The sequence below is a fragment of the Penicillium verhagenii genome (genome assembly GCF_028828195.1).
Source record: "Penicillium verhagenii strain IBT 33310 chromosome Unknown utg000006l_segment0_segment0, whole genome shotgun sequence".
Lineage (NCBI taxonomy): Eukaryota > Fungi > Ascomycota > Eurotiomycetes > Eurotiales > Aspergillaceae > Penicillium > Penicillium verhagenii.
The window spans coordinates 2055480-2079450 of NW_026643170.1; the positions used below are offsets into that span (position 1 = coordinate 2055480).

Consider the following 23971-nt stretch of genomic DNA (forward strand, 5'->3'; position numbering starts at 1 on the left):
GGAGTGTAAATCTATTCGAGATCATGCATAAAAGCCCAAGCTTAAACATCCGACATGAGTAGAAGAAATCGCGCATCGGCACCTTTTTCTAAGTCTCTGTCTAGCCGGACCTTTCTACACTAGTGGATACAAATCCATAATCTTCGCCTGTGGGAACTTGAGAAATAGTTAAATTGGATTTTCTAGAGGCATTCCAGTGCGACCGGAGAAGATCACCCCCTCCAATTACTTTGTTGGAAAGGTGCAAGCCTGTATGGAATTTGATCTTCCTGTGTCCTGCGCGTTTCTGGAACATAGAAATAAGGACTGGTCTGCAAACGGTCAAGCCCAGGTAAAGTCCTGCATGGAACACGTTCTAATCTGAGATATGGATATGTAGCGTGCTCCAGTTCCATATACTTCCTATTGTGCATCGCTATATACTTAATCCCACTTCTAAGCTTCGTCTCCTTGCTTGTGCTTGAACGGACCTGCAGCGTCACGAGGTGTGTTGTCATGCAGCGCCCCGCTCAAGTCTGCTGTTAATCCATGGTACACTTGACTTTGGGACTTGATGATTCCTTGACTTTGATTCATGCGTTGTAGTTGACGATCTGCTCTTTGAAAGCTCACTCGAATGGAATGTTTCGTCTTGCGTTTTGTCCCAGGTCCTGTGCAAAACCCAACCCTAATTCGGCCCCTTTGATATCCCGTAACCTCAACTCCGCATCCAATTCGATGCATCAACCTCTTATCGTAGCTGACAGTCTTATTTTTTGCTTTACTGTACGTGTTAATAAAGATAATATAAATCTATTTTTACTTGAGTAAACAATATACAATCATTTTACCCACAAATAATTCTTTTAGTGGTGAATAAAATGGATGCTGCCTCACCGGGTGGCAAACGGGGTGGAAGTTGTCGAGTGATGTAGCCCAATATATACATACCGTATTAGACTCACAACCAACACCTTAGCCCCTGGTCATGGGGATTAATATACGTACAGCCAATGGAAAAACAGTATAGAATGATTTCCATCGATATCCACTGATCGCTACTGACGCACCCACTTGTTAATCCCGTGCATCCGACCAACGGGTTCGGCTTGATCAGGTCCAGTTCCCTACCCTAGGTACATGTGACTTTACAGACTACAGCTACAAAAATTTTGAGACCAAACAATTTTTTTTTCGGGGCAAGTATGAAAGTTCGACCATTATAAATACCTTAATAGGTGTTATTCAAGCATTTTTTACATGGGCAAAGAGGTTCTATTGTCTAAGGTGGAGGGGGGATCAAGAGGTTTCTGGTCCGATGTTGCAACAGCATCGAATCAACGCGCTCCCCACCCATAATCTTGATCCTATGTCCCCTCGACCATTATTTAGAAAATTAAATATAAAAATCAATTCAGATAAGAAAAGGGAGTATCATATGATTTTCCTATTTATCATTGCAACATTGTTGGTAGAGATCACTCGATGTTACTTCATTTGTAAAATCTCGCCTATCCCGCGACGATCTATACAAGTGTACCAAGAATGGAGTTGGTCTATCGCACAACGAAAACGTCTTACGCGATTATTTATTCGGAGAAAATGTTCAAAGCAACCAGAATAATCATAATAAACGTGATTGAATCTGGTTTCTGCCATGTGGAGGCGAGGATCAGTAAAAAAGTGAGGATAAATGGGTCCCTTACTTCACCGATATTTCCTGATCTTAGGCCCACACAGCCAAGTATACCGATTTTATCATATGGAATGAATACAAGTTTACGTGATAAACCTTCTAATCATAAAAGTATTGCTTCTTTTTTGGGAGTATGATATGCTTGTTCATGTCATGGTCGAGGCCAAGTTCACGATGTCATCCCCACGAGATGAGAAAATGCGAGGAACCCCGCACGTAAAAATAGAAGAGCCCATGCAACGCCAGCGCCAAGGTCGTAGAAGATCGAGTCGACAAATAAGAAAAATGCGTAAAGGAGTACAGATCGAAAGTATTCGGTTTTGCAGGGAAGTTAGCCTGCGCCACGTGGCTTGGCCTTCAAGTCTTTCTTCGCCTTAGCATCATCCTTCTTTTGCTTCTTCTGCTTGGTGAGTTTTTCTTCGTGCTTCCGCTTCAGATTGGCCTTTTCGTCTTCAGTGCGTGCCTTTGGCTTGAAGAATCCCTCTAGACGGGACTGCTGCGCGCTCTTCAGGTTCTTGGTCAATCGCGCAGCACCGTTACGTACGCGGTCCTCGTTGAATCCCTTGTCAGTGACTAGGTATGCGATAAGCCCATCAATGTCCGGGGCCTCCCACTTGAAATCACAATCGGGGTGGTCTGCGTCGCGTACGTCCGGAGAGACGAAAAGATCACGCGCATCTTGGTATGGCCAATCCTCCGGGACAACAAACTTCTTCTTAGGGTCCTTCTCCATGAACTCCAGCACCTTCTCAATGGTACCGTGTTCACGGATCAGTGCGAGAGCGGTCGAGGGTCCGACTTTGGGAATAGGCTCGAGGTAATCGCAACCCAGCAGAATGCAAAGATCGATAAACTATATCATATGACTTGATGAGCTACAACTTCCGGGAGATCACCCAAATGAGATACAACTTACCTGACTACGGTCCATCTGAAGGCCTTCCAGCGCTCGATCCAAATGGATCTCCTGGATAGGCTCTTTCCTCTGCTCACTGAAGGTCAAGTGTCTCAACAAAATGGGAGACTCAAAGCACAAGGTATCCATATCCTCCGACGCAGCGGCGTAGACCTTACCCGCACGCGCAAGAGTGGCGCACTGGGCCTCAGCCTCAGTAGGCGCATCGATGTATGGAATACCCATCAGCTTTAGAAGCTGCTTGCACTCCGCATTGTGCTCACGCGTGACCCGCACTGTGCGTCGGGAAAACTTTTCGATATCCTCCGCGGTACCAGTCTCCTTAGCTTCCTCATGGGCTTCGTGAGCTTCGGCTTTACGGGCACCACGCTTTGCCAGCTCGCCTGACTTGAGCTTCGGTGGAGCACCGTCGAAGACGTATAGAGGCTTGATACCATTGTCGACCATTCGCAGAGTTCGGTAAAACATGCCCATCAAGTGTGAAGTTGTCTCACCACTCTCATTCGTAAGTTGCTGGCCCTCGGAGCGCACGGCGATAAGGAAACTGTAGATGCTCATGGATCTGCGAAAGTGTCAGTGGGAGGTACTGGCTTTTGGAGCTGGTGTCAATGACGTACGCATCCTGTAGGAGAGACGAATTGATTAGCCATTGATAATTAGGAGTGAGTGAATAAGGGGGCCATGGATATTGGACATACAATCGCGACCTTGCGGCCAAAGTGGTTTTTGATCTCGCCCGTCTTGATCGCATCGGGGGCATTTTCGGAGATCACTTGGAATAGGTCTATTATACTATGATCAGATAAGATTCCTGAGAGTAGCAGTATCCAAGATTCACTGACGTTTGATACCCATTTTGGTGGCTGAGGGTGATATTCAGAAATATCGAAACCAGATCACTTTGGAGGGTTTTGGGGAACTTCACTGAAAGAATAAAAAGAACGAAGACGCGTTTGGAGCTGAACGCGCCGACGCATCATAATTAAACCTAACAAGGACTAGCGCAGTTCCAAAGAGGGCCCTTCCACGTGACCGGGCGTTGACCGGGGCTTCTAGATCCACTGGTGCCTCAGGCGACAACTTTTAAACGGTCGAGAATCCCCGACCCCGCTCTCCTCTTCCCCGGAGTTGCTCATGCGGAGAGGTTGAGTCAATATCACAACATGAAGCGGAATCGCATTCAGTTTGAGGGTAATGATGATGCATCATCTGCTTCTCCGCAAGGTGACTTCACCCCGGAGTATCATTCGCGGCAAGCACATGTCCCGAAGATCTCTCGGAGGATCCGTGCATGTACAGAATGTAAGCGGCACAAGGTTCGCTGCGATATGAAGACCGGCGAGGAAGATTGCTCCAGATGTCGCCGCATGGGACTGGACTGCGTTGTTAATAAGAGCTTGCAGACATTGCTGGAGGACGAGGCGGAGTAAGTCTTCTGTATCATTATTTTGTACATTGCGCCGGATAAAAGCTAGTAACATGCTAACTTGATTTCGATGATTAGATGGAAGAATGTAATTGAGCTGGCCATGACAGACTTGCTTAGAAAAGCCCAACTCCCAGAATTATCCTACTACCAAGCCGGAGGTAGATCGATCGAGACGCCCTCGAAGAAAAATCGCCGGAAAGAGTCGATCGCATCGGTGGATGAAGCTGGGCATGCGTTGGGATATCATGGCAGGAATGGTTCAATTGAAAATATCGCCGGTCCAAGCACAGGGTCAAGCGCTTCAAACTATGCCTTCGCACAGCACCAGCCGCAGTACTCCATGGACCGCGAAGAGACCTCTGCCACTTCATTAGTGACCGCCCCGATGGGTAGTCTATATGAAGTGACACAATTGAGCGAGAATCGCGAGGGCTCACCCGGACAAAATTATGCGCCCGACCAAGCGTTGGTGACCGACTTCATCTCCCGCGGCGTTATGGATCTCCAGGAAGCAGAGAAATTGTTTGAACACTTTGACCTTGTGCTCAACCGTTATCTTTGGGATGGGGCTTTATTAGCACACAGAGACTTGACAAGTGCCAGAAAGTCTTCGTCCATGCTGTCTGCGGCTATCCTGGCCGTGACAGCGCTTCATTTGCCTACCAAAGAACGTACATTTGACACGTGCTACACCGAGTTTGCGAAACTAGCTTCGGAGTCGATGCTTGGACATCATCACACCTTGGATGATATTCGCGCTCTATGTATTGGGGCATTTTGGCTTGCAGACGTTAGCTGGAAACTATCTGGTTACGCAGTGCGGATTGCTACAGAGCGCAACTTGCATCAGTTTTATCGGAAGGCAATCCAGGGATCTCCAGAGCATAAAGAACAGGCTCGCTTATGGTATCTCTTATATGTAAGTTCTGGATAAAATGACTCTTACATATTGTATTACAGAAGCTAACAGATTCCAAGACGCTCGAGCATCATTTTTCCATCGCATATGGTCGACCACCAATCATCCACGAGGACGCCAGCATCACCCAGCACAATGTTTTTGCACAATCTCCATCAACATCACAAGGAGACCTTCGACTGCATAGCCAAGTTGACTTGTTTATCATTCTTACTCGTATCTATTTTTCATTTGGGCCCGACGTCGATCTCGAAGTACCCGAAAGCGAATTCCCCAAGATCGACCAGTTTGATCTAGACTTGATCGATTGGAAGGGAGCATGGCTAAATCGTCTAAGTAAGCATAGTCAGTGTATCCCGTGAGTCCTTAAGTGTTTTTACTAACTGCATCTCTAGCCGGGAGTCGATATGTTGGCAGATACCCTTACAAAGCTGTCGACATGCATTACAATTTCTCTCGGCTGCAGCTAAACTCGGTTGCTTTACGCACATATCACTCTTCAACATCTTCAAAAGCCATGTCACCGGAGCGCAGAAAGCGCGCCAATATTGCGATCGAGTCGGCTATTGCCACCCTCAAGGTCGTCTTGGATGAGCCAGACATCCAGCTGGCCTTGGTTGGCGTTCCACTGTATCTACACAGCATGATCACCTTTGCAGCTGTGTTTCTGTTGAAGATCGCGGCCAAGGCATGTTCCAACGGCCCCAATCCTGCAGGACTGCGCCAAAAAAACTCAATTTCCTCGGCCGGATTGCACGTCGATATCGGCGAGGTACGAGCCATAGTTGGACGTATCGTTGAACTGATGGTCTCCTGCAGCGAAAGGGCTAGCGAACGCCATCTGAGCCATCACATTGCGCGTGGGTTACGAAAGATGCTCACTGGACTGGAAGAGTGGGAGAAGCGCAATGGTGGTCAGAAGTCGATGGGACCTGCTATGCAAGAAGCATCATCGCTTTTCAAGCCGGTGATTATCCCAGGGGCTCAAATATGGGGTGAGCGCGATACTATACTGAACCACCCCCCGCCGTTACTGGGAGTGGCGCCCTTGTCTGCCGAGCGAAGCAACGGATTCGAGCCGGTAATGGGCAAACCTGAGTCTGGGTTGTCTGAAGGATCAATAGACCCAATGATGGCAGATCTTTGGGGATTCGACGAAGACTACTTCCCCACCGGAGTCTTTGATTTTCTTCAGAGCCAGATGCCGGCATAGTGGCTGGACCTCTTCCAACTTGTTTTATCACCTCATTCTTGTACATAATTAATTCATGACAGATGAATATAGCCCCTAGATGATTTATAGATTGGATTGAATATGTACCCACAGGATAAAAAATGTCGTGGGCAAACCTCCGGCTGTACCTACCTTGTGGGTATGCTACTACTACATTCCAACGCCGAGCCCGAGACCGAGTCGACTCGGCGCTTCTGAACCAAAATTACCGAATAACACCGAATTAATACCCCTAGTGGCTCGGAGAACCCGTCGAATTGGAGACTGTAATTTAGAAGACCCCCTACACGGCGTGAATATGGGTGATCATGATCTCCATCGGCAAAGCTATGTGCCTACATCATTCCCACACTCGGTGATTTTGTGGCCCACTAATTGCCGAGGTTCGCCGTCACTAGCGCATATTAGATGGAAGCTCCCCCGCAACCTTCATTCTTGATATCATACAGTCCAACTCTCCACTCTCTTGTCAATTTAGTTTTTCTTTTCTCGAAAGTTTTTATTTCTTACTGCACAAAATGATGAACCGCTCACTTCTGCGTGCAGCTGCACGCTCTTTACAAGCTGGTGGTCCCGTTGCTAACCGGCGGTACGCATCATCCGCCGTGTTCAACTGGGAGGATCCCCTTGCCGCATCGGAGCTGTTCACACCAGAGGAGCTGGCAATCCAGGAGACAGCACGACAGTACTGCCAGGATAAATTACAGCCTCGCGTCCTCGGTTCGTCTACTCCCAATTTCCAACTCCCGTTTCATGGGATGAATCTAACACTTATCTTCCGATAGAGGCCTACCGCAACGAAGACTATGACCGACGAATCCTCGAAGAGATGGGCGAGCTCGGCCTACTCGGCGCCTCAATTGAGGGCTACGGCTGCGCTGGTGTGAGCACCGTCGCCTCAGGTCTGATCACCAAGGAAGTGGAGCGTGTCGACAGTGGATACCGGTCGGGCATGTCGGTCCAGAGTTCTCTGGCCATGACAGGCATCTATGAGTTTGGCACAGAGGAGATGAAGGAGCGGTTCCTCCCCGGACTGGCATCGGGCAAAGTGTCCGGCTGCTTTGGGTTGACGGAGCCCAATCATGGCTCTGACCCCGGGTCCATGGAGACCGTTGCACGCGAGCACCCCACCCAGAAGGGCGTATACCTCTTGAGCGGAAGCAAGACTTGGATCACCAACTCACCCATCGCGGATCTGGCTTTGGTGTGGGCTAAGCTTGAGTCCACTGGCAAGATCCGTGGATTCGTGATTGAACGATCCAAATGCCCGCCTGGCACCTACGAGACTCCCGCTATCAAGAATAAGACTGCGCTGCGCGCATCCATCACGGGTATGATCCACATGGACAACTGTCCCGTTGGTGTGGAGAACATGCTGCCCGATGTTGAGGGTCTCACAGGCCCGTTCACCTGCTTGAATAGTGCTCGTTTGGGCATTGCTTTTGGTAGCATGGGTGCGCTGGAGGACTGTCTTGCTCGTGCGCGTGAATACAGTCTTGAGCGTAAGCAGTTTAAGGGCAATCCGTTAGCTAAGTATCAGCTGGTTCAGAAGAAGTTGGCTGATGCGGCCACGGATGCGGCTTACGGCACGCTGGCGGCTGTGCAGGTGGCTCGTCTCAAGGACGCTGGAAAGGCTACCCCGGAGATGATCTCAATGATTAAGCGTCAAAACTGTGATCGTGCATTGCAAAATTCCCGAATGTATGTTCCGTGTTTTTCTGTTTTGTTTCCAACAATTCTGAGTTGATTATACTAACCTGTTACAGCTTGCAAGAGGTGTTTGGCGGCAATGCCACCAGCGATGAGTACCACATCGGGCGTCATGTAGCCAACCTGTTTGTGGTGCAGACGTACGAGGGTCAGAGCGATATTCACGGTAAGTGCCCAATGATTCTGGCTTGGTTTGGGCCGAGACTAATTGCTTTTTCAACCCACAGCATTGATCCTTGGCCGGGCCATTACAGGCAAGCAGGCCTTTGTTTAAAAAAAATAATTTTTAGAGTCCAGATGTCTCGAACAATGTACATTCTTATCCATACAATGACTAAAGTAATACAAGGATCTCTTAAAGAAACTAGTATTTAGTATAAGAGACCTTTTTCAGTAGTACCTCACTTAGTACGTTGTACAGTATAAACAGGCTAGGGCACCTTCCTTATCGGGATAACGGCGCCTCACCCGCACGTGACATCATCGAGGGGCAGTTTTCATTACCCAAGTATGGGTATTCTTGGATGCTAAGGATTAGAAGCACTTTGACCAGTCATCACTACTAAGAGATTATGAGAATCTTATGAACGATTATGGAAGGTGATACGGTAGTGAGAAATAGATTAGCAATCGAAGCTTAGCCACTTGCCACCTCAGTACAAGGAACAAGCCAGAAAATACCAAAAATACAGGGCAAACCCCGCGCTACAGGGGCCTCACGTAACCCGAATAAAACTTACCCGGCCCATTCTCGATGTGTCATATCGGAGCACGTATTGGTAATACCGACCCAAGCCCACCCGCACCACTTTTCCCCTCTTTTATTCTTTCTCATTCTCATTCTTCTTTTCCACACAAAGACGTAACCGTACGTGGAACAGGACCGCTCCCCTCATTTTCTTCCCGCTGACCCCCATCTTAGTCTTCTCTTTCTCACTCTCTCTTCCCCTTCAATCTTCAAAATGGCCCTTAAGCGCATTAACAAGGAACTCACTGATCTCGGACGGTAAGCACTCCCCTCTTAAGCCAGATCTGTCGGGATTATCAACTAACATATATCACAGGGATCCCCCCTCCTCCTGCTCCGCTGGTCCTCTCGGAGATGATCTGGTATGATTCTCCCTTTTCTTTCTCGTTCGCGTTATTTAGCTGGTCACCGTCGCCCTGAAACCCCTCAAAAGTCTTATCGTGCGGCGGGGCTGTAACCGATTTGTCGATCATTTCGAGGAATGGTGGGATATATAACAGACGACTGACTTTTGATTTTTTTTTCTCTATATAGTTCCACTGGCAAGCAACTATCATGGGTCCTGTAAGTTGGAAATTCCCTCTGTTTATTTGTACTATTTACCACTACGGTCGGAGGGGAACGGCCTGGGCATTCAGCCTCAGCGCTTGTCGAGACCCCCTACCGCCGGTGGAAAAGTACTTGACTGCAAATAACATAGATACTAATGTTGATCTTCATTAGGGTGACTCCCCTTACTCTGGAGGTGTCTTCTTCCTCAACATTGTCTTCCCTACCGACTACCCATTCAAGCCTCCCAAGGTCAACTTCACCACCCGCATCTACCACCCCAACATCAACTCGAACGGCAGCATCTGTCTCGACATCCTGCGTGATCAATGGAGCCCTGCTCTGACAATCTCGAAAGGTACGAAAACCGATGTCAAACCATATACTGCGATGAAAAACGAGTTATACTAACTCATATTGTTATAGTGCTGCTCTCGATCTGCTCGATGCTCACAGACCCCAACCCCGATGACCCACTTGTGCCTGAGATCGCGCATGTCTACAAGACTGACCGTCCGCGGTACGAGGCCACAGCCCGCGAGTGGACTCGCAAGTACGCTATTTGATCGGCATTTTCTCAATCAATCTGCCCAATACCAATGACCCCCTTTGCCGTTCCGCACGACCTACCAGTCTAATCTCATTCACCTCTGCATCATCTCCGCTTGTCTCCGTTAGATTCAGATCCGCTAAGCCTGGCGTACCCGTGGGTGTAGAAACTTGCTGTGATCCCCTTTCTTGCAGTCTTATTTATCTTTTTGGTCTATTCTTCTACCTGTCTTCTTCCTTTTTGGCTAAATCATGCTTTGTGACCATGCTTTGTGTCGTTTTGTGTGCTAGTTTCTGGGACATCATACCCAACGATCCTTATGACCAACTCTCTCATGCATTACATGGCATTTTGTTCTCCAAGGGGCATTTACCCTCCTAGAGGACTATTTCTTTCCCTTGTTGAGACAATCAAAATTTCCCCCAAAAAAGAAAGCTCATTCCTATGTCTTGGTGTGTCTGTATACTAAGGCCATGGATGATTCTTAACGAAAGCTGTCCCTTCTGAAAAAAACAACCTGTTGCTTGAGACATGAATACGCTTGGGGGTGGACTCGGATCGAATCGGACCAAGGAAAATGATATGGGAGTGATGGGACCGGGCCGTGATGTCGTACCTAAGGGAAGGGGACTTTTACGAGGTTTATTTCTTTTCTTGTCATCAGATAGCACAATACAGGCAGGCCCGTCTTCTCGAGATATGCTTCATTGTAGATTCAAGTAATTCAATGTTGCGTTGTCAGCCAACTACATATGTAACTACTAGCTTACGGTATAGCTGAAAATACATCGACAGGTTGAAATGCCAACCACCGAAGTGCTGTTTTTTCCAAGACTGAATGGAATGATTGCCTGTTACAGGCAACCAGTCGACCAAAGCGCCCAAGTGGACTCCCGAGGGCACCCATTTTGAGCCGCGCTATTTTTAGTCCAGCGTCTTAGCGCTGAGACTTGACAGGTTCTACACGTACTAGCTTCTTGGTAAACTCCGAGCCACTGCATCTCATCCAGTATAGAACGTCATAGATCCACCGTCCACGCTACGATGATACCAGAAGAAAACCCCCTCCCCGAACAACTCTTCCTCGATTTCCGCATCTCGGACGTCCTTGATAGTACCAAAAGAATACCGAGGACCGAGCCATATGCCTCACAATATTGCACTGCCATCTCAGAACACCGGTATGGTGATGCGATTTTCGCTCGATACCATATGGACGGACGCGCCGAAAATGGCATTTGTACGAATACCCGGGATGGATGCTGCGAGACCTATCAGATTCCGGTCTTCGACTTGATCATGGAAGACGCGCGAGGCTACGCGCGGGAGTGTCCGGGTCTGTATCGGAATGCTTTGAGGTTGTTTAACAGTACTAGTCTGGATGATGGACGTCGTGATATTATTGAAGGGCTGAATCGAGTTAGTGTTGGCTTGGTATGTGTGGCATAGTTGGACGCTTCTGTTGATGGTTGGAAGTCACGACTAATGGATGGGTGTAGATTGGCCGGGTTCGCTCTTGGATACGTGGGAAGTAGCATTGATAGCTTTGTGTCTTGTATTTGGTGTGATATCTTCAAAGTAAGACTGTGGATTTCGATCATGAATGAGGATGGTGCGGGGTGAGCGGGGGTGAGCGGGGAGGATGGCATCGCTCTTATCAACTTATCATTGAGCTCTTCTCAAGTAAACAAACAAGAGAATTGAGTAGTTAGAAGCTAGAGAATTCTTGGTTAATCGAGAAGCTTACACTTGGAAGTTGGGTTTCAACCACCTGCTCATGTACCTTCATCATACCTCTAGTAATCTTGTGTTATTTCGTGCTTCGATGAGTCAACTTTCACATACATTAGTTAACTAGTAGTTCTCCCGACCCCTCACATTACTAGTATAATTTGATAAGTAACTCCACTTCAGCTCCTTCGGTTTTACTAATTTCCATTTCCATTTTCACACTCTCTGCATTTTCCACTAGACACCCCCTCTATAGACATCCTTCTTCATCAAATCAACCAAAACACATACCTGGAAATCATGTCCCCCAAGCCAAGAGTCGTGGCCCTATGCCACCCCCAATACGCAGGAGCCGACTATATCGCCGACTTCCAGAAAGAATTCAACTTCTCCGTCCTACACGCTAAAAACCGAGCCGAGACACAAAAGATGCTACCAGAAGACATTGCCGCCAACGGGCCCATTGACGCCTTCCTAATTCGCATGGGCACCCCGCCCTACGAGCCCTTTGATCAAGACCTCTTGAAAGCGCTGGTCCCTGACTGCAAGATCATCGTGTCGGCTAGTGCGGGGTACAACGAATTCGACGTGCAATGGATGGCGGACGAGGGTATCTGGTTTTGCAATACTGTGAATGCGGTGGCTGAGGCTACGGCGGATATGGCGCTGTTTTTGATTCTGGCTGTGTTGAGAAATACCTCGAATGCGGAGAGGAGTGTTCGGAATGGGACTTGGAGAACCCCGGTTGAGGGTGGGATTGTTCCTGCGAGAGATCCTGCTGGGTTGGTCCTGGGGATTGTGGGCATGGGTGCCATTGGAAAGGTTGGTGCTTTTGTTTTTCTTCAGTTGATTCTCTCTTACTTGTTTGATTGTTGGAGTATCCCTGCTAACTGGATTGGTATAGTATATTGCTAAAAAGGCCGCTTGCTTCAATATGAAGATCATCTATCATAATAGAAGACAGCTGTCGGCGGATGACGAGGCTAGATACGGGGCTACGTATTGCGAAACCCTGCACGAGCTGCTTGCTGCCAGTGACGTTGTCTCACTGAGCTGTCCGCTCAATGCGAATACAACGAATCTAATCGGTGCTGCTGAGTTTGCGGCTATGAAGGACGGCGTTTTCCTAGTCAACACTGCCAGAGGTGCGGTTGTTGATGAGAAGGCATTGATTGCGGCGCTGGAGAGCGGCAAGGTAGCCCGTGCTGGGCTGGATGTCTTTGTTAATGAGCCATCCCTGGATCCGTGGTTTATGCAGAGCGATAAGGTGGTTATTCAGCCGCATCTGGGTGGCTTGACGGATTCTGCGTTCCAAAAGGCCGAACGAGAATGCTTTGAGAATATTCGGGCTTTCTTTACGAAAGGGAAGGCGAACTCGCCTGTTATGGAGATTAAGAAGAGAGCATGAGTGGAAGAAGTCATATATACCCAGAGAAGTATTAGAAATGAGATCTCAAGGGAGTCAATGTTTGAAGTGATTCTAGTTTTTTTCTGATTTACTAACATTTCTGCTGTTGAGAACACCTGGAGTACATGTATCTGCAACCCGCTGAATGTGTAAATCCACATGGTAATGAGGCTCAATCCATCAATCCAAGCACCAAACCCCAAACCCCAAACCGTACACACGAGTGGCCATTCATCCTACATCAATTGATCGTAATCCAGGGTAATCCAGGGCCCAAAAATGAACCAAAAGCACAACTTTCAGCGATACATCACACATTCACTGAGGAGTCTCCTCCGGTCTCATAACCCGAAAGACAACCCTCTTAACCTTCCGACGTCTCATAAGAATATCAGCAATCCACTCCAACTGCTTCGAGTTCAATTCAGCCTCAAGCTCCTTCCAAGACAGCGACGAAAACCACGACGCAGGCACATGATCCCCCATAATGCGACACTTAGCCGCAACAATCGGCTCAGCCCCATCCATCAGAGCCTTAAACGCACGCGACTGCCGTCTCGTTCCAACAGGTCCAACAATCCGAGAACACGCCGCCTTCCAATCGTCAAACGCATCTGCCAGAATAAATGTGAGCTCGATCGCGTAGTTAACTGGAAGGGTGCGGATCCAGGGCCGGAAAGGATTTTCGATCAGGAGGCTGCCGATTGCGACGGCGAAGGCGAGCCGGCTTTCCTTTGTGATGTCCCGCGCGAGCAGGCGGAGGATGTTGAGCTTGCGGTCGTCGAATTTGCGGGATAGGTAGGCGCGTACGCGGTATTGGGTTGTTTTGGAGGCGAAGTTTAGTCCGCCGAGTTGGTGTAGTGGGCTTGTTATGTCGCCGTTTGGTCCGCAGATTTGGTTGTGGTCGAATTGGATGATTTGGTCGAGGACTTGTTGCCAGATGTTTGGGAGGAGAGCTTCTAGGTGTGACATGCCCTGTTTTTTTGTTTATTGTGTTAGTATAGAGGTTTCTTGAGGGTGGGTTGGGAGGTGAGGGTACCCGGACTTGAGCTTCGACCTTCTTTTCGATCACCATCTTCATTGGGTGGACTGTCATTTTGAAGGTGGGAGTAGGATGTTGACTAGACTTTGGAGGTAGGACTGGTTGTCGTCTGACGTGTCTGATGATGGTTGAAGGGTAGTTGAAAGATGAGGGGATCTGTTGTGGTGAGAGTGGTGCTGTTATCTTGAATTGTGGTGATGAGAAGACTTGAATTCAAGAAGAGATGAGCTAGAAGCTGAAATAGTCTAGCGAGCACAGGATCAACTTGAAGAGAAAGAGTCCAGAAGAGAATGCAGAAAGGGAACGAGGAGGATGTTCATTCAATTCCATTGCACATTTAAGTAAACAACTTGAAGTAAATGCGTCACCTTCTCTCAGTAAGCAGCTTTGAGAAACTTGGTATAGTAAACACTAGTCCTCATTTCTTTTTTACAGAAAAAGAGTGAAGGGCCTAGTGAATATTATAACAACTGCTCGAAGCCATCAACCTCCCTCTTTCATCGTGATTTTGAACCACCACTCCCCTCTCATAACCAAAGCGTTCCCTCTCAGAAACAGCTCCCCTTATAAACCTCTGACCAAGCTGGCCCAGAGTATTTCTATAAGTGATAGCCGCAACAATCTTCTGCATCTCCCTCTGAACCAGCTCCCGATGCAGCTCCCTCCACGCCCCCGTCTCAAACCACCCCGGATCCAAATAAAACGCCACAATCTGACACTTAACAACAAGCACGACCTCCACCCAGCTCGGCGCAAACTCCGCCACCTTCCTCGACATCGGCTCAAGCGAATAATCCCACGGCCCAGTCGGCGGCGTGAAGCACGGATTCTGCGCCTCGGCTTTCCGCGCCCGCGAGAACAGCAGCGCCTTCATCATGATCTGGAACAGCTCCGCCGCCACGCTGTTATGCAGCGTGGGATGGTCCACTGGGGAGCGGGGCCTGAGCAGGATTCCGATGGCGATCGAGAAGGGGACGACGCTGTCGCCGAAGGCGCGGTCCGCGAGGTAGTGGGCGAAGGAGGACCAGCCTGGGATTAGGGGCTTGAAGGGCTTGCGGGCGAAGAAGCTCCAGACGCTGTGCTGGAGGGTTTTGGATGTGGAGGCTAGACCGGCGATTTGGTGCAGGTTTATTAGTTCGCCGCCGAGGCCGCTCAGTTCTACTGAGGGCGCGAGAATGATGTGGTTTAGTATCAGGTCCCAGAGTTCGAGGGGGAGGGTCTCTAGGGATGGCATTTTGGGCTACTTTTGCGCCTTTAGTGGGGGGTTTTTTTTTCTGTTGTCGTGCTAGTCTGGGAGTGTTTGATGTGAATACAATAACCTTGGAAATGTACCTACGATGCGGCTCTGCGGGTCCAGAGGGTGAGGACAATGTCTTTGAAAGCAATTTTTAATCTTAAAAAGAAATGATTCGGGAAAGAATAGCTTGAGAATTGAGTTATAAGAGAAAAAAGACCCATCACTGACTCGAGACTTGAGAGGGGGAAAGAGGCTTAAAGAGTCTAGAGCTAAATGGTAGAAATCCCCCCTGTTCATTGCGATTGCGACTATAGACGCCAGCTGAGAGGCGCATGAAGCGGGGTTTCAGGACCAATCATCTTCTGCCCTCGGGACTCTTTGCCTTTTTTCCCTTTCTTTGCTTCTCTTCTGTTTATCCTTTTGTTTCGCTTTCTCAAAATTAGGGCTAAGTACGGATAAAATCCTAGATTATGCTATCGGTGGCATAAATCACGGAAAAAATCTGGCGTTACCTAAACACTTGAAACAAACAAGATCAAACACAAAGTCATATGTGTAGATACCAACTTCAAACAGCTTTGGGTTTTAATGCTTGTTAAAATATCGATCAACCTCATATCGTCTATAGACCCCTCAAGATGTGTTGCAAGAGAAAACATACTAGTAGTTCTTACACATACTCGACCGCCACAGCATCACTTCAATGATTCAACAAAGCCTGGTTCTATAAGAACATTGAATCAAACCATCATGCAAGATATCACTAAATAACGACCAGTCAACCATTTTTCGTCTTGGCTCATCCGTAACATCACCTATACCAGTATGCGCACACCACGGCGATAAGTTCTAAAACATGAGGATTCGCCCCAGCCTCCAATAAAGCCCTAACCATATCTACATCGGTATTCCTGGGCCTGGCTGCTTGACATTGACAACGGAACCTGTAGGCTCCAACATCTCTGGATTTCTGTGTTTTGTTGCCCAAATTCTTGCTGTATGCATGGATATGGTCTGGGTGGTAACGGAATGTAATTTGGGAGGACTCGGAGACTTAGAGTTCCGAGGTCAAGACTAAGTATATAATGTACCTGCTAAGTTTTTCAAAAAAGGACTATCATGCACACATGTGTGATAGTTGCATCATATGTATTCAAGGCCCAGTCTGCTCTTGAATTTTACCTATCGTACGAATTGAAGGGTTGAGAACTACAAAAAACTTTGAAAAGAGAAAAAATTTCCAGAAATGATGAATCCTGTATATGTGTAGTATGTATGTTTCTAATTTCGTCGGTCATAATTAAGAGGAACGAACCGCCTGGGCACCGTATTTGTCGTATTTGTCGTATGTGTTATATGTTGATGTTGTTGAACCGAAACCCTCAAATGCAAAGAACAAAACGGGAAAAATATAGTAAAAGAAGAAGAGTAGAGAAGAGAAGAAAAAAAAGGGGAAAAGAAAGGTGAAGAAAAAAAATATGCAAAACAAAAAAAACAGCAAAACAACCGATGATGCAAAAGTTGAAACAATATCAATCTATGTATAGGAAAATCTCCCTTAAACAACCTGGCTTCGCCAGCTACTAACCCTCGACGCCGCTTGCATCTCTTCAGCTTTTACGGTTCGCTGAGAGGCCCGCGACACCTGGCTCACACTGTCAGCTGGCTTCACTTCATCCTCGAACCTAGACTTGGACGTACGTCTCGATGCCTTAGAGTGCTTGGAGTGGTGGGAGTGGTGTGAGGACCGAGCGGGGCGACCGATCTGGCTGATAGAATCATCCGGTGTGACGTGCGAGTTCACATCTAGATCAATCACACTGTCAGGAAGTGGCACATCACGAGCCGAAACATGTGACTTGCCATGATGGCTAGGAGTGGCAGAGTAGTAGGTTGCGATAGAACCCTGGGGCAGTGGAATATTGCGTGCAGTACGGATAGAAGAAGCAATACTGGCCATACCATCTTTGTCCTTGACAGATCTGGGGGTCGAGTGGTGCTGACTGGTGCCGTGGTTGTTGTGGCTGTGGGAGGAAGCCGCGCGGTGGGCTTTCGAGCTGTTGCTGTGGGTGGAGTATGTGTCTCTGTCGTCTGAACTGTGTCTTCGTTGGCCGTTGCCGTGGGGGGCTTTGATGGTGGAGACGGAGTGCACGCTGCCTGCGCGTGGTTTGTCCGCTGCGTAGCTGCTGATGAAGGTGCTGGGGGCTTGGCTGTATTCGTCGCGCCAGCCGTTCGCGGAGGTGGGGTACTCGATGGCTCGGACGGGTTTGTCCTCGGGGATACTGAAGACGGTGCCATCTGAGGCGCGGCGGCCGTGGTCATCGAAGAACTCGGTGCCTTCGTAGATCGTACTGGCACGTGGGTTCTTGGAGGTATGGCTGCGGCTGAGTGTGGACCGAGGGCCTGATGCCGACGTGTAGACACTGCGCGTTGGAGGCGCCTCAAGGGCCCGATACCTCTGTTCGGATTCCGACTGCGATACCTGCGATGGGGGTCCCATCAACTGGTGGTGCTCCGGCGTGTATTGCGGCGAAGAACTGGTGGTATTCGTGTCGGAAGAGGACTGTGAGTCACCCATGACCATCGCGTAAGCGATTGCCGCGCCCGCTGCGGCACCGATGAGAGTACCAACAATTGTCTTCGCCGCTTTGCTGCCATCATCGACCGGCTTCTGGACGGTCTGCACCGTGTGGACCGTGTAGGATTGAGATTGGGGTGGTGGTGCACGAGACACCATTGTCGGGGCAGAACGCTCGCGCTCATAAACCGATTCACGCCCATAAGCGCTTGGTGCAACTGAAGTTGGCGCAACACTGGTTGGCGCTCTGGTGAGTGCACGAGATTTGGCCTCCGATCTGGGGGGCGCAATGCTCTCAGATCTCACCGAAGTAGCTCTGCTAGTCTTGGAAGCCTTGGAGACCACGGATCCATTCTCCAGCAAGGCAATGGTCGGTCCTCCAGCCTCCGATGCAACGACTGAGGCACCTGGCCGGTACACCGCTTCGATGCTGTTGCCATCCAAGTCGATCACGGCAGCACTGAAGTAGCCTGTCTGAGTATCCCGGCATTTGGGCTCAGCATGCATCTTTCCACCCGCCTTCAAAGCGGAGATGAAAAATACGTTCACAGCGTCCTTGTCCGGAGCTGGGAATGCAACATGAACAGCACTAGGAGCACCTCTGAAGTATGAAAATTAGTGACTTGTCTTTTTTATACATCGTATAGTCGGATATCACATACCCTGGTTTCCGTTCCGTGACCCAGAAATCAGCAGGTTCCCCCTGCGTCTGACCGAAACCTATATAGTCGTCATGCCGACCAATAAATTGGTATCCGAGTGGCTGGAGACATGATAAGAAAAATGAGGTTGAGGTCGGAAGGTGTGAAACGGTCAAGGTCAAGTGCGAGACGGGCATATCTGCGAAAAGAAATGCAACCAAGTCAACGTGCCAGGCGTACAGGCACGTCCAACTTTCAGAAAATGATTTGAATAAGATGGGAAAGTATTGTGATGGGTCAAGACACAAAGTCAAGATGAGGAGGAAAGGAATGGGACAAGGGAGTCTTAAGAAGGGTATATTATATACGGTGAGGGAACCGGACCCTATAACATGAAGGAACTATGACACAGCGATGTACAATGCCAGGGACCGAAAAAGGACAGAGCAAAGAGAAACGATTAGCCAATCCAACGCAGGCGAACAAAAGCACGGAGAGGGAAAAAAAAAGCTGCCCAAGCTTAGGTACGTGTAAGTTGTGGTCATCCGTCCACCGCAGTCGTCCGAGAAAGGCAAGCCCCAGCCTGACTGGGCCCCTCATTCCAAGTCAAATCCCACTACGGAGTAGATGCGTGGTCCGATACGATAAGTTCCGGTGGGACCCTGCGAGAAAAAAAAACACATCAGGACATTGGCACTATCGATCGTCTCCCTAAGTCCCCTCCCTCTCAGAAATGGAATTTCCCAAAAAAAAAAGACGCGATCTGCACGTCGGGAAAAGGTGAAACGCTCCGATAACCAGTATTGGGATTGAACGTGGCAGGCGGCGGAGAAGAGAAAGAGGGTCCTGGAACTTCCTGGCCCTCTTGGTCCTGGAATTTGGCGACGGGAATTGGCTTTTCCCAGAGCCAAATGGCATCCTTGCCATCGAATCAGGTCCTTAGCTTGATTCGGTGAGGATAGGTATGGAGATGCAAGTGGATTCTCAATCAAGGAGCTTAACCACTCCCGAAGCCGCTCGGATCCCAAGAGGGCCAGGTCATCGCGGGGACCCAGTGTGGATCATTTGCAGTGGCGGGGCGGGTATTTCTGAAATTCTGAGAAGCTCGCTATTCTCTTGGACAAATGGTGAGGCGGGCAGTGGAGTAGGAGGGTAAGAAAGGAAATTCCATTGTTCCTGGGGGCTTGGGCTTCTTTCCTGACCGCCACTATTCATAGAAATTAGTAGGTGAGTATTGGGTGGGAATAACACTGTACAGAACTCCGAAATTCTTATTCGCAAATGACTCACTAGTGAATGAGAATCTTATGATGGCCATACACTAGCATTACTCCGTCGTACTCCGTAAAAAGGCATACTGTGTACCAGTCTGTGTATTGAGCACACAAAGGCGGGTCTGGGCAGGCGTGCAGGTTTAGTTGGGATTGAAGCGGAAATCTTCGCCTCTGATTAGCTACACCGATTTTAGTCGTGCAGCAGAAAGTGAGGCGTCTGCCACGTCGAGAAACCCAACCCCTTTCAATGTTGTAAGAACAAAAACAAAAACATCTTGGGCGATTTGGAACAGGCTTAGGAACACCTCTTGAGTTATGAAATAATGACCATACAAAGTACGAAGCCCCTTTCGATCATGAAATACTACTACAAATCCATCAGATCTACAGGCTTAAACAAGGAAAACGACCATAAAAAACCGAATTACAATTCGATACCGTATGTGATTTCAGGAGCCAAGAAAGAAGGCTCCTGATCTATGTATGCTGTTCACTTTTTCTGGTCTCATCGCCACAGTCAAACGGGGGGACCTGTGGATGGAAGAGCTCTGGATCAGGACTGAATGGCGAAAAGGAACCAAATGCCATCCAGTCCGAGTGTCTCTTGGGTCTCCCAAGGACGAAAAGATGAATTTCGTCTGGGTCAGCAATCCGAGCATCCCACGCAGAATCATCCATGGGCATAAGAAGCCCTCTTTAAGTGTTGAAGAAAAAAGGATAGAAACATTGATGCTGGTAAGATGCCCTTGCGACAGTTCAAAGGGTCTCAAAAAACATAATTAACGAGAGCAAAGTAGAGGAGCGTTAGATCTTCGTTTGAGATGTTTCAAAACCAAGAGAAAATCAGAAAGCATCCCGTCACCTCGGACCGGTCCAAAACCCCGCAAAAGAAATTCGTGGCTTCATGGCAAAACCGCTTCCTTCTTCCGAGAAACAAAAAATATTGAAGAAAGAAGCGTTGCCAGAGCAGACGGCGAAAAGCCCGCACGCAGAAAGGGAAAATGGCGCGCGTGAAATTCCAAGTCGGATCCGCTCAAAGAATGTCCCACACCTCCTCGGCCGCGTGGCAGAACTTGCTACACGCCACACTGGCGGACAGACTGTAGTTGCTGATACTGATGGTGTCATCCTTGAAGGTATCGGCAAAGTCATCGTGACCCTTGGCCATGGCGCCGACAAAGATGGCGACGCTCTCCTTGGGGCCAATCGACTCGAGGTAGTCCTTGGTGCGGACAACGGGGGCCTCGAAACTGAGAGTCACCTTGCGGCAGTTGGGGGGCAGGTGGTCGGTGATGGGGTTCTTGATCACCTTCAACAGCTTCTCCTGTGAGTTGGTGGAGCGGATGGAGAGACGGTGGAGCAGCTGGACCATAAGACCCGCAAAACGCTTGAAAGTTCGGGGAATGCGGACGGAGGGGTTCACTTCGATCAGGACACCCTTAGCGGTGTGGATGAAGATTTGCAGGCGACCAGCCTTGTTGACGGGGGAGTCGAGAAGGGTAAGAAGACACTGTAGAAAAACATGGGTAAGCTTTGTTTCATAGAAGAAAAAAAGTTTGTAGAAACCAGTAAAGAAAAAAAGAAGTACAGCACAGGTTGCAACACCCATGTAGAATCATCAGTCTTGTCTCATACCTGGTGAGTAATATCCGGACGGGCTTCACTGATATCCCGGTTCATCTTGCGCATGATACCAATGTGCTCGTCGCTGTTGAGAAGCGAGTATTTTTCATCCTTGGCTCCAGCACGGCCGCTGGAGGCCCGGTAGGTTTCGAGACTGGCATTGGAGAGAATGACAATCAAACGCTGGGTATCCTTGTCGTGGGAGGGAATGGCGGTATGCTGTTCGGCAACAAGCTGGGGCAGCTCTGGTGGGGGGCAAGATTGGGTTCCTAATGGCGCGTGGTCAGTCATGCTGGGGAAAATTGATCTGCGGGTCGCTGCGAGCACGAATAAAAACGCAAGGGCGAGAGAAAAGATGTTTAACGGGGGTTGGGTGACACAGCAACGTCACTGTTGAGGAAGGAAAGTTCAAAACTTGCGTTCAGATCGGCAAAGTACCTTGTCAGGTTCTTCTGCCTTGCCATTGGAAGGTTCTTAAAGGTCCAATCCAATGACCATCCAAACTAGTCACTTGAAGCGGGAATGCTGCAGATGGGGGGAAAGGGAAAAACTTTTTTTTTTTCAAAACATTGAAGGGAGAGACATACTCGCACGCTTGCGCTTGCCTGCAACTGAAGCGTCGTCAGACATGGTGGAAGATAATTTAAGGAATTGGTGATTAGGAATGGGAATGAAGTTTCGAAGAGATTTTTGAGTTGAACTGCCTGTTTCTTTCTCTCCGCCAAATCGTTCCGCGGGACAAAAGCGGGACCAAAAGAACTCGATTGTATATTTCTTCTTCTTTCTTTCTTTCTTCTTTGTTCTCTTGAAATTTTGGGACAATATGAGGAGAAAAGGGAAAAAGAGAAAGAGAGAAAGAGAGAGAATGAATAACAAAGAACAAAAAGGAAACAGAAAAAGGAATGTCTCTGTTGAATATAAGTCACATTGATCGAAAAAAAGAACCCGGAGAGTTTCTTGAGCTACTTTAGACCTGCAATGCACCGAAACAAAGGAAAAAAAAAGCATACCGACTTCGGTCTTTCTTCACATTTTCCCCATGACTTCCAAGCGTGGACTCCGGTCTCCGAGCTTACCCTGCACGATGTTGCAATGCAAGTGAAAAGCCCGGTGTTCCCGAATCATGAGTAAGATCCGAAGCTAATCACTGGCAGATACGGAGTACAATGTTAAGAGAGACCAAATTACATGTGGCAACAAACTGACTAGTCTGAATGACCGAATTTTATTGATCTCATACGCTGCAACATTTCAAGTGTGATGGTCCAGACTTTTGCATTCATGTGCATGTGTAACGATGTACACATCTGTCACTTATTTGCTGTTTGATTTTCTCCCCAGAATCAAATGCCTGCTCATGGAACTTTAGGTCAAGTCATGCATCGAATGCGATCGAAACAGTCAAGTTGGAATCCACAGGCTTGAGTAGCGCCCGGGCGATCCTTAGGGATGGGGCCAAATCCCGGTGTGGTACGAGGCTTCAGTCCGTTAGGCGCGTGAACGTTTTTTTGGTCCTAAAGAATTAAGGGCTGATCCGCTCGTGTCATCAAAAAGCTTGAATGATCAGAAATTCCTCAGAGAAATCCAGACCAGACTCCAGAGATCCCCCTCGCGGCTTCCAGTTTGGCCTGTGCTCTAGCTCCACGTCCCTGGACCTTAAATTTCGCCACTCTGTTGGTTTGTATCTTTTTTTTCCCTGAACTCTGTACGATCAAGCCCTGCACCATCAAATCCGGGGGGACAGTTATTCCCTTTTTTTCTATTGGAGGAAGCCGCAGATTGGACTTCGTAACCAGCCGCAAAAGAGACTTGGGGGAAAGTCTTGGGAGTCTTGGGGGGCCCCGAGGGATGTCCCAACCTCAAACGGTCAAACCAATCAGTGTTCCTGATCAGTCCATCTCTGCAACTCATCATGATCCAATCAGCATGAGTCAAGTCACATCTTTCCTGTCTTGGCCCAGCCTCTCCGATCTTCTGTTACAGAATTCCAAAAAAAAAGAGGCGAAGTGGGAGAATGCAGTTGATGCAGGTGTTGATCGTTATTCTAATCTCCTCCAGCGCTTGAACACAGCGTTGACCTTGCTTGTTTGAAGAAAGCCAGTATGAGTAATTCACCAGCGAGGCGGTTCAGGAGACAAGAGAGCCTCGCCCCAGGCTACACGGGGGCGAAATCCTCATTTAATCTCTCTTTTGCGCTGTGGCCTTGTACCCAAAGTCTGATGATTGGTTCCATCAGGGGGTGTTGGATAATAGCTGATCGCTGATTTGACTATGACTTGACTATGATTTGTTCATTATGTTCCTGGTTGCTAGAGTAGAAAGGGGGAGGGAAAAGATCCCACTGTCCCACCAGGCATACCAGACCGGGATAGTTACCAGGCATTCAGGAATCAGGTATCCCAGCTTAGAGCGATTAGGTAGCCATAAAGAGTCATCCGTTCGTACAAATCATCTTGGATTTCATTTCCTCTTTCTCCTTTTTTTTTCTCCTTTTTATTGATTAGGGATTATCTCATCTTATCCCCGTAATAACTCATTGGTGGCGATTTTTTTTTTTGGCGGGAGCAACTTTACACTTAATAAACTCAAGCTCTCCACATTCCAGCTACGCCTTACAATTCTTACCGTTAAGGGTGAGCAAAAAAAAAGAGAGAAAAAGACAAAAAGAGACGAATGATCATCCATCTTTTTCAGCTTCCCAGCTTCG

At 48.4% G+C, this 23971-nt stretch overlaps 10 protein-coding genes across 10 annotated transcripts; 6 read left to right on the plus strand and 4 right to left on the minus strand.

Annotated features, from left to right (window-relative positions):
• Positions 1-2006: 2006 nt before the first annotated feature.
• On the minus strand, positions 2007-3446 carry fen1 (multifunctional nuclease RAD27; the record flags this gene model as incomplete). Its single annotated transcript, XM_057165573.1, has 5 exons — positions 2007-2528; positions 2592-3153; positions 3209-3213; positions 3290-3375; positions 3434-3446. 5 exons carry the CDS (start codon positions 3444-3446, stop codon positions 2007-2009), a joined length of 1188 nt encoding a protein of 395 aa, XP_057021172.1.
• A 308-nt stretch (positions 3447-3754) lies between these two features.
• On the plus strand, positions 3755-6152 carry N7466_006177 (uncharacterized protein; the record flags this gene model as incomplete). Its single annotated transcript, XM_057165574.1, has 4 exons — positions 3755-4017; positions 4096-4939; positions 4981-5275; positions 5335-6152. 4 exons carry the CDS (start codon positions 3755-3757, stop codon positions 6150-6152), a joined length of 2220 nt encoding a protein of 739 aa, XP_057021173.1.
• A 539-nt stretch (positions 6153-6691) lies between these two features.
• Positions 6692-8157, plus strand: N7466_006178 (acyl-CoA dehydrogenase; the record flags this gene model as incomplete). The annotated part of the gene is made up of 4 exons (XM_057165575.1): positions 6692-6893; positions 6959-7874; positions 7940-8049; positions 8111-8157. The coding sequence occupies 4 exons, from the start codon at positions 6692-6694 to the stop codon at positions 8155-8157; spliced, it is 1275 nt and encodes a 424-aa protein (XP_057021174.1).
• A 688-nt stretch (positions 8158-8845) lies between these two features.
• On the plus strand, positions 8846-9746 carry N7466_006179 (putative ubiquitin conjugating enzyme (UbcD); the record flags this gene model as incomplete). Its single annotated transcript, XM_057165576.1, has 5 exons — positions 8846-8889; positions 8948-8993; positions 9166-9195; positions 9355-9538; positions 9607-9746. 5 exons carry the CDS (start codon positions 8846-8848, stop codon positions 9744-9746), a joined length of 444 nt encoding a protein of 147 aa, XP_057021175.1.
• A 1028-nt stretch (positions 9747-10774) lies between these two features.
• On the plus strand, positions 10775-11179 carry N7466_006180 (uncharacterized protein; the record flags this gene model as incomplete). The annotated part of the gene is made up of 1 exon (XM_057165577.1): positions 10775-11179. One exon carries the CDS (start codon positions 10775-10777, stop codon positions 11177-11179), a length of 405 nt encoding a protein of 134 aa, XP_057021176.1.
• Positions 11180-11761: 582 nt separating this feature from the next.
• N7466_006181 (D-mandelate dehydrogenase-like dehydrogenase) lies at positions 11762-12869 on the plus strand (the record flags this gene model as incomplete). The annotated part of the gene is made up of 2 exons (XM_057165578.1): positions 11762-12283; positions 12366-12869. The coding sequence occupies 2 exons, from the start codon at positions 11762-11764 to the stop codon at positions 12867-12869; spliced, it is 1026 nt and encodes a 341-aa protein (XP_057021177.1).
• Positions 12870-13187: 318 nt separating this feature from the next.
• On the minus strand, positions 13188-13841 carry N7466_006182 (uncharacterized protein; the record flags this gene model as incomplete). Its single annotated transcript, XM_057165579.1, has 1 exon — positions 13188-13841. One exon carries the CDS (start codon positions 13839-13841, stop codon positions 13188-13190), a length of 654 nt encoding a protein of 217 aa, XP_057021178.1.
• A 722-nt stretch (positions 13842-14563) lies between these two features.
• On the plus strand, positions 14564-14950 carry N7466_006183 (uncharacterized protein; the record flags this gene model as incomplete). The annotated part of the gene is made up of 1 exon (XM_057165580.1): positions 14564-14950. One exon carries the CDS (start codon positions 14564-14566, stop codon positions 14948-14950), a length of 387 nt encoding a protein of 128 aa, XP_057021179.1.
• Positions 14951-16706: 1756 nt separating this feature from the next.
• Positions 16707-18564, minus strand: N7466_006184 (VOC family protein; the record flags this gene model as incomplete). The annotated part of the gene is made up of 2 exons (XM_057165581.1): positions 16707-18327; positions 18389-18564. The coding sequence occupies 2 exons, from the start codon at positions 18562-18564 to the stop codon at positions 16707-16709; spliced, it is 1797 nt and encodes a 598-aa protein (XP_057021180.1).
• A 2110-nt stretch (positions 18565-20674) lies between these two features.
• Positions 20675-21894, minus strand: N7466_006185 (18S rRNA pseudouridine methyltransferase; the record flags this gene model as incomplete). Its single annotated transcript, XM_057165582.1, has 3 exons — positions 20675-21151; positions 21277-21533; positions 21852-21894. The coding sequence occupies 3 exons, from the start codon at positions 21892-21894 to the stop codon at positions 20675-20677; spliced, it is 777 nt and encodes a 258-aa protein (XP_057021181.1).
• Positions 21895-23971: the final 2077 nt, after the last annotated feature.